The sequence below is a fragment of the Pterocles gutturalis genome, unplaced genomic scaffold (assembly GCF_000699245.1).
Source record: "Pterocles gutturalis isolate BGI_N339 unplaced genomic scaffold, ASM69924v1 scaffold15170, whole genome shotgun sequence".
Lineage (NCBI taxonomy): Eukaryota > Metazoa > Chordata > Aves > Pterocliformes > Pteroclidae > Pterocles > Pterocles gutturalis.
In genome coordinates this window covers 7631-22981 of record NW_010146098.1, presented here as the reverse complement: position 1 = coordinate 22981, position 15351 = coordinate 7631, and the positions used below count along the sequence as shown (strand labels likewise).

Genomic DNA, 15351 nt, shown 5'->3' with positions numbered 1-15351 from the left:
AGAGTTTGCATACCCTCAAACACAGAAGCAGCCACAAGCTAAAAGCACCAAGCAGATGGGGAAGTCGAAACTTGGACAGTAAGTACATAACAGCCATTGGGAAGAGGAAGCAAGCAGCAGCTGTCAGAGCAAGACCACCAGTCTATCCAAAATTTCAGTAATAGTACGAGACAGTTAGTTCTAAGTTTGGTCAGTTTTGCCCATTTTTATTTGTATCATTTTCAGCTAAACTATTCCATTACTAAGCTGCTTCATAATTCACAGAAAGCTTTATGATCTCAGTAAAGAACTTCTTGTATTTCAATAAAACGCTGTATTTACGCTGAGGTGCTCAAATGCTGACTAATTCACTGTTTTCATCCCAGAAAACGCATTGCCTGGCACATCATTTTACCCCCTGCTTTCTAAAAAAGCTCCTGCAGCCCCACATGTCTATACCACACATTTAACATCAATGAAATAGAGGTGTCACCAATGGTCAACATGCACACAAGCACGTGATGGGAAATGCTTCCACTTTAGCCAAGTGACAAATACACTTGTGTCTACACTGAGAGGTGTCAAAAGGCATAGCCATAATGGACTAAATGGGGATGCCCGGCCAAAAAAGACGAGCGTTATCACTGTAAGAAAGACAAAGCTTGCTTTAACTGCAGATGTGCTATAAAAATCAGGTTAAAAGCTATTTCAAAGAGTTAAACAGGTGGCTTAATTTTCAAACGGAATTCAACTTCGCAAACTAAATTTTAAGCAACAGGGATTATTTAAGTCCAAAATAAAGAGCAGAAACAAGGAAACAGAAACAGTTATGTGACCTCAATTTAAAACAAAACAAAACAAAAAAACCCCAAACAACAATAACTGCATGCTTGCAGTATATGCTCAATAATCATTATTCACATGAAATTAAGAATTTTATATTCCTTGCCACTAATTAAATAGTAAATTCAAATATTCAAAGCTAGAGTTGAAGTTCATACATAATTAAATATTTAAAACTGAGAATTCTACACTACCAGCACGAGAAGCATCTATATAGCTTGATGAGTAATACAAACTAACTTCATGTAGTTTCCATTCTAAACTCAAATTATCAGATTCTTTTCTTTCTTTACATGCAAGGTGCTTCCACAGCTATTACCTCAATGAAACTGGACTAACTTAAAGGATGACAGTTAAATGGAAGCCTCACCATCCACGTGGATCTAATAATGTACAACTAAGCCTTGTAGCTGCTACATTCCTTTTGTCACTAAATTAGTATTTTCAAGGTAGGCATTCTATATCAATTCTATAACTGTAAAGACATTAATTTAAGGTGTGCTGTACTAGCAGTTGTTCTTTCATTCTGATAAAAGCCAGCTCAAGGTAAAGCATTTTGCCAGGCATTGCTGATGACTTTGTGTACTTCTCATACAAGCTGCATCTTAATGAAATATCTTTACATGTGCAAGTGCACGCTTGCAAGAGGAAAATTACTCTGTCAATATCCAAAGAGCATTAATTACAATGCAGTTCAACAATTATTAAAGAGTGACAGAAGTAAAATACTGTTCATTGTATACATTGTTAAAAATAACACTGCCATTGAATTCAAAGAAATTCTGTTAATGCTTAAAACTCAGTAGTACGTTACCTTTTGCATGCACATGTCAGCAATTATGGACAGAGGTATTGTAAGGCTTAGCGCAAGTGTGCCTATCAGTGATGAGGTAAGAAAGCATCCCCTAAAAGATTTAAAAAAAAAAAAAAAAGTCTTACCTAAAAGTTAAAAGACAACTAAAGTAATATATCAAACTGCAGAAGACATTCGATCAATCTTAACTGTCAGTCATTTGTTTTAATCATTAAAAACTGAGATAACCACAATTAGACTACTGATGTTGTCTGGAGTCGTGAGGTTTAATTCCCATACAAGCTTTTTGAATTACGAAAAACTCACTACTTCACTGTTAGTGACTTCACCTAGAAAAATCCGCATTTTGTCTCTTTTTTGAAATAGCTTAATACCAGCTTATAGCAATTAAATCTGTTTGGACCCAGTCTGGTTAATTAAAAAATAAAGGTTACCGATGTCTAGAAATCCCACCCAAAAAGAGAAATTTTTTACAAATAGACAAATTCTTAAATTAACAAATTGTGCTTTTTAAATCTCGTTCTAAAATACACCCTTGAAATCTTTCTTGGGAGTCTCAGTAACACTTCTCTGCATTCTACAAGTGGTCTCATCATATTTCCTCAGCAGAAAATAAGTCATTAAACTTCTCTAAATCATTAAATCGTAAGAAGCCACCAGAATTTAGTTAAATGACAGAACAACAAAACTACATGCATATGTCAGAGCAGTACTCATAAACAGCCACAGAAAACTGGCCCTTTTTCCACGATTCCTTTACAAGTCATATTTAGTTTGCAAATGACTGATTTACTGAATAAACTTTTAACAATTAATTAAATACATTTTAAAAAATGAGCTAAAACCTCAAAGTATACATAGGACAGACCTAACAGAGCACATGAACTCTTGAGATCTTTGGCATTTTGATATAAACCTAATGCTCTACAAATAAAACATGACCAGCCTGAGCCATTTCGATACCAAGAGCATGACATCCAATATAAAAAACCTGCAATTCCCATTTTATGATCGACCAAGTCAAAAGTTATCCAGCAAAGTGACACCTGTTAGCAAGTACTCCTCCATGAAATAGCCTAGTCCACCATATGAAGAAAATAAAGAGGTATCTCCTCAATTCATATCAGTAATGCCCACTACTGAGTCAGCCTCTTATTTCAAACGGATCCAGAATTTAGTTATTTATTCAGATAAAAGGCAATTCTTCCCAGTGCTGGCACGTACTGAGAACAGTACCAACTATGCTTTTTTTGTGGAACTGCAATCAGTTCTGCATGCAACTGATTTTAAAGAAGGAAAGTCTTGCAGCTGCAATTTTTGTTAGAATTCTGAAATTTGTTTTTTGACCTACTCAATCTCTATTCTGATTACGGTAAAAATTAAACAGTTTTCATGGAACTCCACATGTATTTTTTTTGTTGTAGTACTGTCACAGAATTTAGGATCCTAGGATTACAGATGTCTCTGTTTCAGAGTAGCTGTACCCTGAGGTTTTCCAGTCTCCCCACTGCAAAGCCAGCTGGACACCAAGGGTTCTCAGGCAAAACCTCACAAGCTGCTACACCTATTCAAAATGTAGCACTGAAACTGACATCCTTCACTGAGCAACTGGAAGCATGTCTCTTTCTGGAAACTCTTCCTCTGTGTTTCCAGAATAAAATAGGACTTTCCAACTTGTAGAACTTTCTGTTACACCCCCATTTTAACCTAATGCGGGTCCAGAACTCAGGCTCCCTGAATTCTCTGAAGCTGGGAACCCTGAATTACCAAAGTTCTCTAATGACACCATCCTTCTAACAGCTACACAAAGGTTTAAGTCTGCTACAGCTTTTGAGCTGTTCATCTGGGAGTCTCGTGTTCAATCCTCTGTTGCCAACCCATCCAGACTATCATATAATTACATTACTAAACAAAGCTAGGCTAATTTATTAATTGCCATAGCTTCACGATTAATGCATTCTGAAGAAATTTGGTTCATTAAGTCTTTGAATGATTTAAACAAATATGTCAACTACAGAACACTGAATTCTGACTCATATATATCCAACGTGCACAAGGCCTGGGAAACCAAAGAACTGTTAAAACAGAAGTTCATGCTCTCCTATTACTATTGCAACTCTGTACCACAAAGTCTTTTCTTCTCAAAACGTTAATTCTAAAATGAGCTAAGCACACAGTATCTTAATAAATACATGACCACATCACCTGCTTTTTAAAGTTAGCTGCTGAATTATGATGAATGACATCCTCTAACTCAAACTGCAGAGATGGCCAGAAATAAGAAAAAAAAAAAAGAGGGGGGGGGGGGGGGCAAAACTCCCTACCTAGAGAATTTGACTTCTCAACATTTGAGAATACAGTTTTGACAATTTACACAAAATATATGTACAAAACATGTAGTACATACCACAGCCAGAGGAACTCTGACAGAACTGTTCCGATAAGGCCATTAATGACAATGCACATCCATATCAGCTTATTGGGAAACTCAAATGCTTCAAACCCAGTATAGTGAAGCAGGAAAAACCCTGGCCACAGCAGCAACAAATTAAACAGCCCTACAAAACCTGAGTATAAAAACAGTATTAAGTAACTCACAATAAATATCCTTCAATATAACTAAAATTGCAGCTAAACTCTGATATTTTGACAACATGCATACATAAAAGCAGCAACAAAGCAATATTTTAAATGCTTCAAAGGAAAGGAAACTTCACCTGAAATTCACAAACATCAGGTATTTAGAGGTTTGACATTGACCAAAAAAAAAAAATTCTATTGAGTCAAAGGGGCTGACTGCATTCCTACAGGTAGTGATAACTTTCATTGTTAAGACTGTAAACAAGAAACAATTCACACAACCAGGCTCTAAAGTACTCGTAACAACAGGAACAATAGGCTTTCTCCACTTCCTTGGCTTTTCTGAGCCCTTTTACCACTCAAACACAGTTCAGTGCCCAAAAGCAAACAATTTAATCTCACACTGAATTACAACTTTCAATACAGTTCTTTTTAGTCTTACCAAAGAACATTGGTATGTCAAGTTTATCTTCTCTATCTACTTTTCTTTTTATCATTACTATGTACACAGCATACAGCATTGCTCCTACAAGAGACCAAATGGAACCTGTGAAGATGAAAAACACACTCACTTAAGACATCCCAAACACGTTATTCACACTAGGATCAACTCTCCCTAAGCATACACCTATTACAAAAACTTTCAGAGATAAATTGTATACTACAGAATCCATTTCTGTATGAAAAGCATGGAAAAATGCAAAAAGCTCAAAAATATAAATACTTTCTCAATTAAATTATATACACAGGGGGTAAAGAGTCATAGTAAATGGCCAGTTTCAGAAGTTGAAACTAAAAAGGCAGGTCGTGAAATAATACACAAGTAAGAAATACATAGCTTGCTGTACAACCTACTGCATATTGTCAAAGATGGTACTCATCACTGCGTATTCTAGGATTAAAAAAAAGTAAATACCTATCGTATCTTTTCCAGCAGATTTCTCAGATCCAGAAAGGTTAACAAGTACCACACCACCAATGCTTGCAAAAAAGAAGAAATGCAAAACGCTATTTAAACCCAAGAATTTTTTTACCAAGACAGAAGAAAAAAGGGGGAGAGAAATATAAAAACACAGTTCTATCTGTAGGTATTTTTTGTTAATCAAAACCCACTTTTGGAAAAGCCAAAAGGAGTTCTCTATTGCTAAGGCCTGATCCTAAGCTAAAAACAAACAAACCAACCCCACTTTTAACTTCCCAGAACAATGCACGAGGCATTTTATGGAACAGTCAATATCAAACCTCTTCCTTTTTCACATCTACACAAAAATTAATAAACCATCATTAAACAACAAGAAAATAAGTTAACATATTTCCACCAGAAACCTGACTAATCTGATTTCCTACAGGAGCATGAGAGTCAGTAATTGTTCATGACAAGAAGTATTTAAAAAGAATTCAACTGCTCAATTTATCCAGGAAACAAGAATTTTTTAAAAAGTGAAGCATATCATATATTGTCACAGATACTACAGGTGTAGTAGGTATAGTTGTCCTCTGACTCTATCAGAGAGTTTTTGACCAAATGTTCCATCCCGTTATCTTACCTTAAAATAACAGCTAACAATTTGGACAGGGTAAATCTATCCCCACTGTTACTGGGAAAGACTGCAGCTAAGATTAAAGTAAAAAGCCCTGCAAGAGAAATTAAGAAGGGTTTACACAGTCAAGTTTTGCTACTAGCTCATTCAGAAAACTGCACAGACATTTTCTTCTTTACATTTCACTTACTTAACTACTTGATCTTAGCATCCCTAATTTTAATCAGAACTATTATGAAACTAACACCTTTGATGTGAATCCTCAGATGAGCAAACACATGCCTAACTTTGAGAAAGGCCAGACATACTAACAAAATAAACAGCAGTAAGCCTGAAAAGTCAGTGAAAAATCATAGTTGTGCTTTCGAAATTGATTTTATAAAACAAAAAAAAGTTACTCCTCAAAACATGGACTGTCAAATAATTTAAGTACTGTAAAGATCATATTAGAGCCTTGCATAAAACCTGTAAAGCAAGTGATTTGCATAATATTTAGGTGGTTTAAGTTCTTTACCCCTAAAACTGTTTTTTTAAAAAAAACAGTAATTAGCAAGAAGATTTTACTATGAATTGTCTCTATTTTGATAAAAAGTTATACCACCTTTCCTTCAAACCTATTACACTCTCAATACACCTCTTTAATACACCGACATAACTGCAGAAGTACACACAGAAGCTTGAAGAGCAAAAAGCTGGGGAATCAGGAAGATAGCCTACACCCCTGAAATTACATCATGAAATTTTTAAATGCACATATTCAAAGGCTTTAAGCCTTACTACTTCCCCAAAACCACAGGTAAATCATGTCACAAGTCCATTGTAACCAAAAAGATTTTTATGTTATAAACAACCTTATAACGCACATGTGGTGGTGTAAATAAAACTTACCAGAGGTTGAAGACAAGATATTAACTATGGCAACTTGGGTATCTGACAGAGCTTCTTGGTAAGAGAAATTAGCCAAGAACCACTAGGGGAAAAGAAAAACAATTTTGTGATTACATGGATAGCAACAGAGTTTAAGTTACTCAGTGCAATAAAATCCTGCTTAAAGAAAAAAACCCAAACTATTTATCCAAAAATAAAATCAGAACAACTTTTACCTCAAAAAGATTTCTAACTTCTATTAAAGTGGCAGGTGCATTAATTAAAAGACAGAGGCAAAATTAGAACTGGCCCAAACCAACGACATTCAACTACGTGTCTAATAATGAAATAACATACTTCAGAACTTTAAAATTATTAAATAATTACAATGACATTATAATAGCTACTCTATACTAACTATAAGTACTTTTAACTTCTTTTGCAAGTGCTTCAAGATGAGAACAGCACAAGGGCTGCAAATCAATTCCAGAGCTACCTAGGACATTAGTAAGCCCATTGAGTTTTTTTTTCAGAGTACTTAAAACTGGCACACATCTACACCCTAAAAAACAAGTGCCACCTACATTCAATACCTCAAAAATATTTTGGAAGGATTTCTGATTTTAGAAGGATGTCTGTTTGAAAGGATTCATGTTCCTCCATAAAGGAAAAAAATGGCAAGTGTTTTATCATTTCTTGATTGACATCTCATTAATAAGATCTCAGATCTATCCTCAGGGAAGTTACCGCTCTCTAAAGCCTTGGCTGGAAATATTTATACAGTCCAAGAAGAAATACGGACACATGCCAGTAGTAGCAGCATCCATGAACAGCACAAACAGGATTAATTTTGAACACAAGGCCTCTACCCTAGAAAATCTGCAGGTATATATATACATACAGAAATTCACTCAAACATATAGAATTTTAAATCATATTTTAAAAAGCTATTTCATCCATCCAAAATCACTAATGAGTGGTTTATTATTCTCTTGCTGCTGTGTGCATGTTCTTTATCTATGCATGCATGCAGAAAATTAACATCATTTTTGGGGCCGTGCATCAGCAGTGCTACTACTATTACTACCGTTATTGTTATTACTATTATTTTAAATGTTTAAAGAGCACCACTTCCTGAGGAAAAACTGTGGTGGGTCCACACTACATATAACCTATTCAGCAGTATCAGTGAAGCTACTTCTGGAAAAGCTATCACTGATCCACTCTCTCCATTTTTACTGTCTCTCAGAAATCATGCCACCACTATCTCTCTCTCCCCCTAGAACTGAAGCACGATGCAGAAACACCAGCAACCAACAGATTCATAAGTAAATCTTGCACCCTTCAATGAAGCTGAAGGACAATTAACTATCTTCTCTTTATACTGCTGGCGGGCACAATGTCACAGTGAGTCATAAGACTGTACTCCTTCTGCAATGGCCCTGAAAGAGATCATGGTGACATTTACCCATTTCATGCACTCTCACTGCAGCTATTAACAGCCTGTATACATGTAAACCCTGATTTTGCTGCACCAAACATACCCAACATGGGACAACACGGCACAAAACCGTGGCACATCTCACAACTGGCCTTACGGTTAACTACACACCCAGGATCTCTTTTTATTACTCTCTCTTTAAAAAGTTGTACCTTCATGTCCAGCACGAGGAAGGTTTTACTTCTTATAGTATATTTACAAAATGAGGCATAAAGAATACAAGTCATCTCAATACTGTTTCACTACTATTATACAAGTTTTAATTGCATTTATACTTAAGTTTTCGAAAGAATGGAGCACATACCACAAAGCAAAAGAAAAAGCTAATTTTTGCTACTTGAGTTGCAGTGAGTTTTCCTACAGTTTTTAATATTGATTCCTGCTCCTTAACCGTTGGATATGACATGCGAGACAACTTTGCTTCCAATGCGTGGCTTGATGGTAGCTGTCGAATCTCCATAATATTACTGAACCTCACACGAGGCTTTTTGGGAGCTTAAGAAGAAAAAAAAAAAAAAAGCTGCACATTATCATTAAACTTTTCAAGCCAACACAATATGCAAATAAAACTATGATGTTCTAATACAACATTGAGTACAATACTTCACAAATAACTGGTTTTTATCCAAATAGAAGGCATGCCATTATTTTTATTTATCAAACTAGTATTTTGCTACTTGATAGGCCACTGATAAGACAAAGCACAGTTACTGTTTTCAATGAATACAGTTGTCCACCTCACTGAAAAGCACCATCCCTCCTCCCTGTCAAAAAAATCCACACAAGGTAACACAAATTTTTACGTAGGAATTATTCTGTATTGATAAATATTACACAGAGGTTTTCCTTTAACTGTTTATAGTCAAACAGCCAAAAATTGCACACAACTATATCTAACTGCAAGGACACTGTTTCATTCAGAGGATGAGAGCATCCAACAGACCTCAAAGCTTAGCAGAGATCATAAGGTTACTTGCTCATTTGAAATCCACCCTCTAACTGATCTCTCCAACCAGGATCAGATTTTATTTATAAAGGTACTGCAAGAATCATTAGCTTCTTGTGTAAAGAAAACATTACCCGCTACATATGAATATTAGCCTAATTCAATACTAAACAATACCTATTTTCCTAAAAAAAGTAAAGGGAAAAGCTACAGCTCAAACAGCTCAAACAACGCTGAAGTGATTGGTGCATGTTATCACAGGACAGCAGAGCCTACCAAAGCTGTTCTTAACATGCGTCATCTAGACATTAACAAAGAGACTTTCCCTTTTATAAGCGGGGACTCTTTAGCTGAGGATCAGATAATTGGATTCTTTGACAGCCAAATTTCTATCATCATCTGGGACAGCTAGGCCTGTTTCAGCTACTATCACAAGATAGTAAGGCTTAAATAAAATCAGAATGCACATAGACTGTTAAAATTCTTACTTTGACTGCTTTGCTCCTGCTCTAAAAAGGACAATAGCTTGTTTTTCCAGAGGCTGACTCACTGCTGCTGGTCATACAAGCCCAGAGGAAAGAATCACAAGTACTGAACCCAGTTGGTCCCTTGAGATAAACATAGGCTGGATCTGTAGTGACCAAGAAAGGTAAACTGAACGATAGGCCTATGTTTTCTCTACCTGAAAGTAAATATATGAGACTGCAATTCGTGCAATAAAAGATGTAAGGAAGGAAAAAAAAAAAAAAAAAAAGAGGCAAGTCCTGCAACATGACAGCAGCTATACCAACAAGGAGCAAAGTAATTCATTCACCAAAGAACTAGCATTTCAGCATTCCAAAAGTCTTTACTCACTTTTCTCTGCATCACTATTATTACTGCCATTTTTTTCAGCTGGCAAATCATGAAACTTTACAGGAACATATAAAGGTTCACTCTGAAATGAATCAGTATAAGTAAAGATACAATTAGGCAGGATATTCAAATTATAAGCAGTAGAATTAATGTAGTGACTTAGAAAACTAATAAAGCTTCATTAATATTAAGATAATCACATTTAACAAAGTCGTTTTGCACGCAGTGGATAGGCTTGTCAAAAATGTTCATACATATTCTATATTTTATGTTAAACATATTGGTAAAATGTAGTACTGAAAAACAAGTGTGCACTTTTGTGTTTATCCTCATAAACACAAAACTCATCCCCAGAAAATTCAAACCTACTGATTTAAAATTAAAAAATAACTCATCAAAATCACAGGCATTTCATTAGATCTACAGATTCTGTCCAAATTATAAACTAGAAACATAAAACACAGAATATATACACAAAAAATGAATACATACTAATTTTCCTCCCATGACCCTCAAAGCTCATGATCTAGAACCAAGTGTCAAAAGCTTTGGGAGAGGAACTCCAACATATAAGGCAGTCTGTCAACACTCAACTGCCTCGCCCTACTCTATTGTGGAGATGGTGCAAACTTAAAAAGTTCTGTGTTTTGGATACATTTCTGCATGTGGCCTCTGATTTAGGGATGCAGATTAAGCAGCAATCTCTGACTGGCAGAGGCATAACAAACTGTCATTTACGGATGATGAAAATCACCTCAAAAATGCCATCTGGCAATGTAGCTTAACAGCAGAATACCAGTACGGACATTTGATTCAGTAAACAGTAGTCACTCTGTCCACTGGAAGAAGACTGTCTGTTTCTCTTTCAAAACACAAGGCAGGACCACAGTATACGAGATACTCAACTAACTGAATGATTCCGTTGTGGATTTTAGGCCACTTTACCACTAGCTCTCTACATTTTGCTCTGGCAGCTACTGAGCTGAACATGCAAAAGTTTCCTCTGTACAACATAAATAGTTCTTTCACAAACTACTACAGAAACATTCAAGTGTTTCATTGAGCTGAGAACCTGTATTTCTCATAATAAGCAATATCATTATTTGCGGCACTTATAAGTTACCAATCTCCTTTGCCAAAAACTATTACATTTAAGACTACCACATCTTAAAAACAGTAAGTCAGGATAATGGTGCCATGTTACTGTAAAGCATTGACCTTCACAAAGTAAGGCACTTACCAGAGAACTGTTTACTGTGTTGTCTGTTGTACAAGCAGCAAAGTAACCTTCAGCATCTGCAAACTAATTACAGAACCCTAAATGTAATAATCTATCAAGGCAGAGTTATTAACAACTGAAATTTTTTGAGAAAAAGTTTTTTAATGCCTTTTTCCATAATTCTATCCCAATCCCCTTTCTCCCTCCAGCCCTCCTCCCCACTAAACAAGAGGGCTTACAAGTTCAGTAAATAATTTCAGTAATTTCTTGTACCTCTTGGAGAACCCCACTGAATTCAACTGCCTGGGTATCAATGCAGGATTAGGCTGTTAGAATGCCCAAACTTGTTTAGTTTAGTGAAGCAAACATGCTTCACTAAATTATTGTGGATATATTAGCAACAAGCCTCTTGCTTCTTCATTTTATTGAGGCAAAGTTCCTTTGCATAAAAACCTGGAACTCTGCCTTGGTTTTAACACGACTTAAATTAGGAGGGTGTCAAGTATAATTTTTCCTCTTCCTTTCTGCATCTTAACAAGCACTACCCCCTGTTCCCTGACCTGCAGCTTGCTGTTCCACCATGCTCGTAAGCAATCTATTAAGCAAAGCCTCTGATGTGAAGCGGGCTTTAAAGTAAGGTATGAGTGTCTACCTAAGTAATCATTATTGAAATAAAAATCTATAAACGTATAATTTTTGTTCCAGACTAATAAACATAAGATATTTTAAAGGCACTTGTAATAATTATACAGTTGAATATTTAACTAAACTTCTTGGGGGCGGGAAGGGGGAGAAAACAAAACCAAACAAAAAAGCCTTCTACCTGCACACTACAGTCCTGTCTCTGCGCTGTTCTTTCGAAATACGCTAACACCAGAAGTAATGGCTATTTCCTACAAATTATTTTAAAAATTACTTTTTATGGGATTAGAAAGAAAAAAAAAAGGGGGGGTTTTGTAGTGGTGCCATGATTGCCACACAGAAAATGTGACAGATTGAGCACTCTTACTCATTGCAGCCCAGTTCAAATGAGTTCATGTTATCTCTTTCTGTGACACAGCACTGCAGGAGATTCAGTTGGTCAGTATCACCACTACAATTCACACTAGGCAACAGCCCCTTATTCCACTCATCTGCTCAGACTAATAAACTTGGTCAGTATAATTGCTCTGTACAACTAATCATCCTTCAGAGCTGTCATCATCCTTATTTGCCATTACTGACAGCAGAGAGCCTGTAAATTGTTTATTTCATGTTTATCTTATGAAGATCCTGAACAGCATCATGTCTAACACCTGCCCTACTATGCACAGACACTTGGCATTAAAGGCTGATCTAATAAAAATTATTTCAAAATACCAGCCAACTCGCAGTGTTCAATGTGTTTAACACAAGATTTTCTTTAAAAAAACAAAAGGTTTGGATTTTTCAAGTTTTGGGTGTTTGGGATTTTTTAATAAAAATAATTTGGCTTAAGATCACTTCAATTTAAGTATGTACGCCTACAACTGTCACTATCTGTGAAGTCTAATATAACCAGAACTGAAGTCAGTTCCTTTCATATAAGCTATTTTCTATAAAGACATGTTGATTAACAGCATGTTCTTGGATCACATTTTCTGTTATTTTAATGCGAGATTAATATCAGGCCAAATGCCTTACTGCTTCCTGAGTCCTGCTGTTCAGCATTCTGGAACGCTGGCACAGAACAAGTGCTCTTCCCAGCATCTCTTAATTTCCTTGTAAAAAAGCATGTATTTGTGTAACGTGACAATAATTTTAGACTCTAGCACAAACTATGCCTGGTTCTAGAATGGGCAACAGGTCACTCGTGCATAAAGGCTACAAAAATACAATACTAACAATAACCAAAACGTAATTTAACCACCTTTCCTAAATATAACTTTAAAAACCTCAAAACCTTTTAGCAAACAGTTCATAGCTCTGCCAAAGACAAAAAAAGTCAGTAGTAAAAACCAGCTACAAAGCTGAAATACTGATTGCATTGGTTACAGATGCTGGTAAAGTAAAAGAGAACCAACAGCCAACAGTGGTGAGGCTCATAAACTCATCTTAAAAAGAATGATCCTCTGCAACTGTCCAAGATAAAACACCAGGCTAGACGGGCCAATGGTCTGGCCCAGTAGAGCATTTCTTATAATTCCTGACACATTCCATATTGCTTTTTCCTTTCTTTTTTTCCTCTCACAAGACCACAATTATGATTGCCGTGTCTTCCTGTGCCATGATTCAGTTTATAATTGCTTTTCTGAAAGCAGTATTTCACAAACATGTAAACTTTGCTTTTCTCCAGTCCCTATTTTAACTTTTTTTCTGTACAAACTTCAACAAATACAAGAACATTTACAGAATTAAAATACTTACAAAAGCTGCATGCCTTCCACGAAACCCACGAGTACACTGTTGCCTCCATGGTTTCCAAACAATAAATCCCAAGAGGTATAGAACAAACATGGATGTTTTTGCAAATGTACTGAAAAAAGGTTTGTTGTACTTTGTAAAAACATACTGTGGAAAGAAAATAATTGCAGTATCCAAAATTACCAATTAGGTGAGCATTCACAAAATGAATGAACACGTTTAAGCATACAGTCCAGAACAGTCTGGTTCCCAAAATGACAGTGCCGCAAGTATTGGCATGTATGACCAAAAGTGGCCCTTCCTCTTCTGGGGGTTCCCTCTGCCAATCTGTCTTAAATGTCAACAAGAAGCCACTGAGCCATTTGGTAAGATACAATGTCACCGGAGAAAAGCTACTTATTACTTGTATCTAACCAAGCAACACATTGAGATGCTACTGAACTCAAACAGGACAGAAAATACATTTATGTACAATTTTTTTCTAAATGAAAGATCACTTTTATAAGCAATAGCACAGTAATCACAAATTAGAGAAGATTACTTTGATTAAGTAACATTTCAGTATCAATAGTGGTCCTACCAGCTCACTGGAAAGAATGTTTTAATATAGTAGGATGTTAAGCACAAACAGTCTTACATGCTTAGTTTCAAAACCAATACAGAACATAACTTAATGGCAGTTCAGAAACCCAAATTTTACAATAATTTATTAAAAACTCAATTTCCATTGCTAAAGCTCTGTTTAAGTTCTAAAACTTTGAGATGCTCTAAACTATAATCTACCATACCACCTAGCCTGCAATGTCACAGCTCATTTACTACTTCTTGGGAAACATATGGACATTATTTTAATCAATACAGCAAACACCAAAAAGAGCTCTGTAATGACAGTACATAGTTATGAGCTTATGTTGTTTAATTTTAAAGTCATCAATAACACCTCCTGCCTCGAAAGCTACAGTCACCAAGTTGAGCTTTTAGTGGATATAGATTAGTTCACCAACCCGAAGGATATCATCTTCCCCCTACTGAAAAGGTGGTTAAACATTAAACACTCACTGAGTGTTTGAATGACCATGTTTCTGCTGCATCTTTCTCTTAAATAGGCTTTTATTTTCCTTTTCAGATGCATGGAACAATACTTACAGAAGTGAGTTCTGAGGAGGCAACCCATATCACGTCAACTAGGAGAAGAATGACAATTCCTAGAGCCATTCGCCTACGCTGAGTGGATGAACTGCTCTGGGAGCTCATTCGATTCATGACAAAAACCCACACCATTTGTAACCTATTCAAGATTGATAAAGGAATAAGATCACAAACAGTAACAAAAAAAAAAAAAATCCAAACAAACAGTGGGGGCAAATGTTGCATATATATGAAATGGACCCAATACGCAAGGAAACACACGTTTCAGTTTGTTAAAAAGCAGCTCTTTGACACATCTGGCATGAGATTTTCAGAGACATTGGGGCAATTAGAAAGTAAATCTCAACTTTTCAAGAATTTATCAACTGTTCTACCACTGAAGTAAGCAAAAGTAGGCAAAACATACAATGCCTTTTTAGAATTTCTATGCTACGAATTATGCAAAATTTGAAACCACTACGTTTTAGAAATTCAGATACTCTAAGCTGACAGCAGAAATTAGTTTGACGTGTTGTGTCAAATACAATTCTACTAAAGGTAGTCAGAAACACGTTTAAACTTAAGCATTCAACAAACATTTCTGAAGACATAGCAACACATTTGGGTAAATTATGATCCCTCAAAGCACAAAGTGATTCAAGAAAAAGAAAAAAATAAACCACAAAGAATATTTAA

General features: G+C 35.8%; 1 protein-coding gene across 1 annotated transcript in view; it reads right to left on the bottom strand.

The window, feature by feature from the left end:
- The window catches only part of SLC35F5 (solute carrier family 35, member F5), an 18631-nt gene extending 3820 nt beyond the window's left edge, over positions 1-14811 (bottom strand). Inside the window, exons 1-11 of the mRNA XM_010085612.1 lie at positions 14674-14811; positions 13531-13674; positions 11167-11229; positions 9927-10008; positions 8430-8620; positions 6646-6727; positions 5764-5851; positions 5133-5197; positions 4659-4763; positions 4044-4203; positions 1637-1727 (exon numbers count right to left, since the gene is read on the bottom strand). Of these exons, the coding sequence (XP_010083914.1) occupies positions 1637-1727; positions 4044-4203; positions 4659-4763; positions 5133-5197; positions 5764-5851; positions 6646-6727; positions 8430-8620; positions 9927-10008; positions 11167-11229; positions 13531-13674; positions 14674-14808 (1206 nt within the window). The 5' untranslated portion in view covers positions 14809-14811. The remainder of the gene's footprint in view (positions 1-1636; positions 1728-4043; positions 4204-4658; positions 4764-5132; positions 5198-5763; positions 5852-6645; positions 6728-8429; positions 8621-9926; positions 10009-11166; positions 11230-13530; positions 13675-14673) is intronic.
- Positions 14812-15351: the final 540 nt, after the last annotated feature.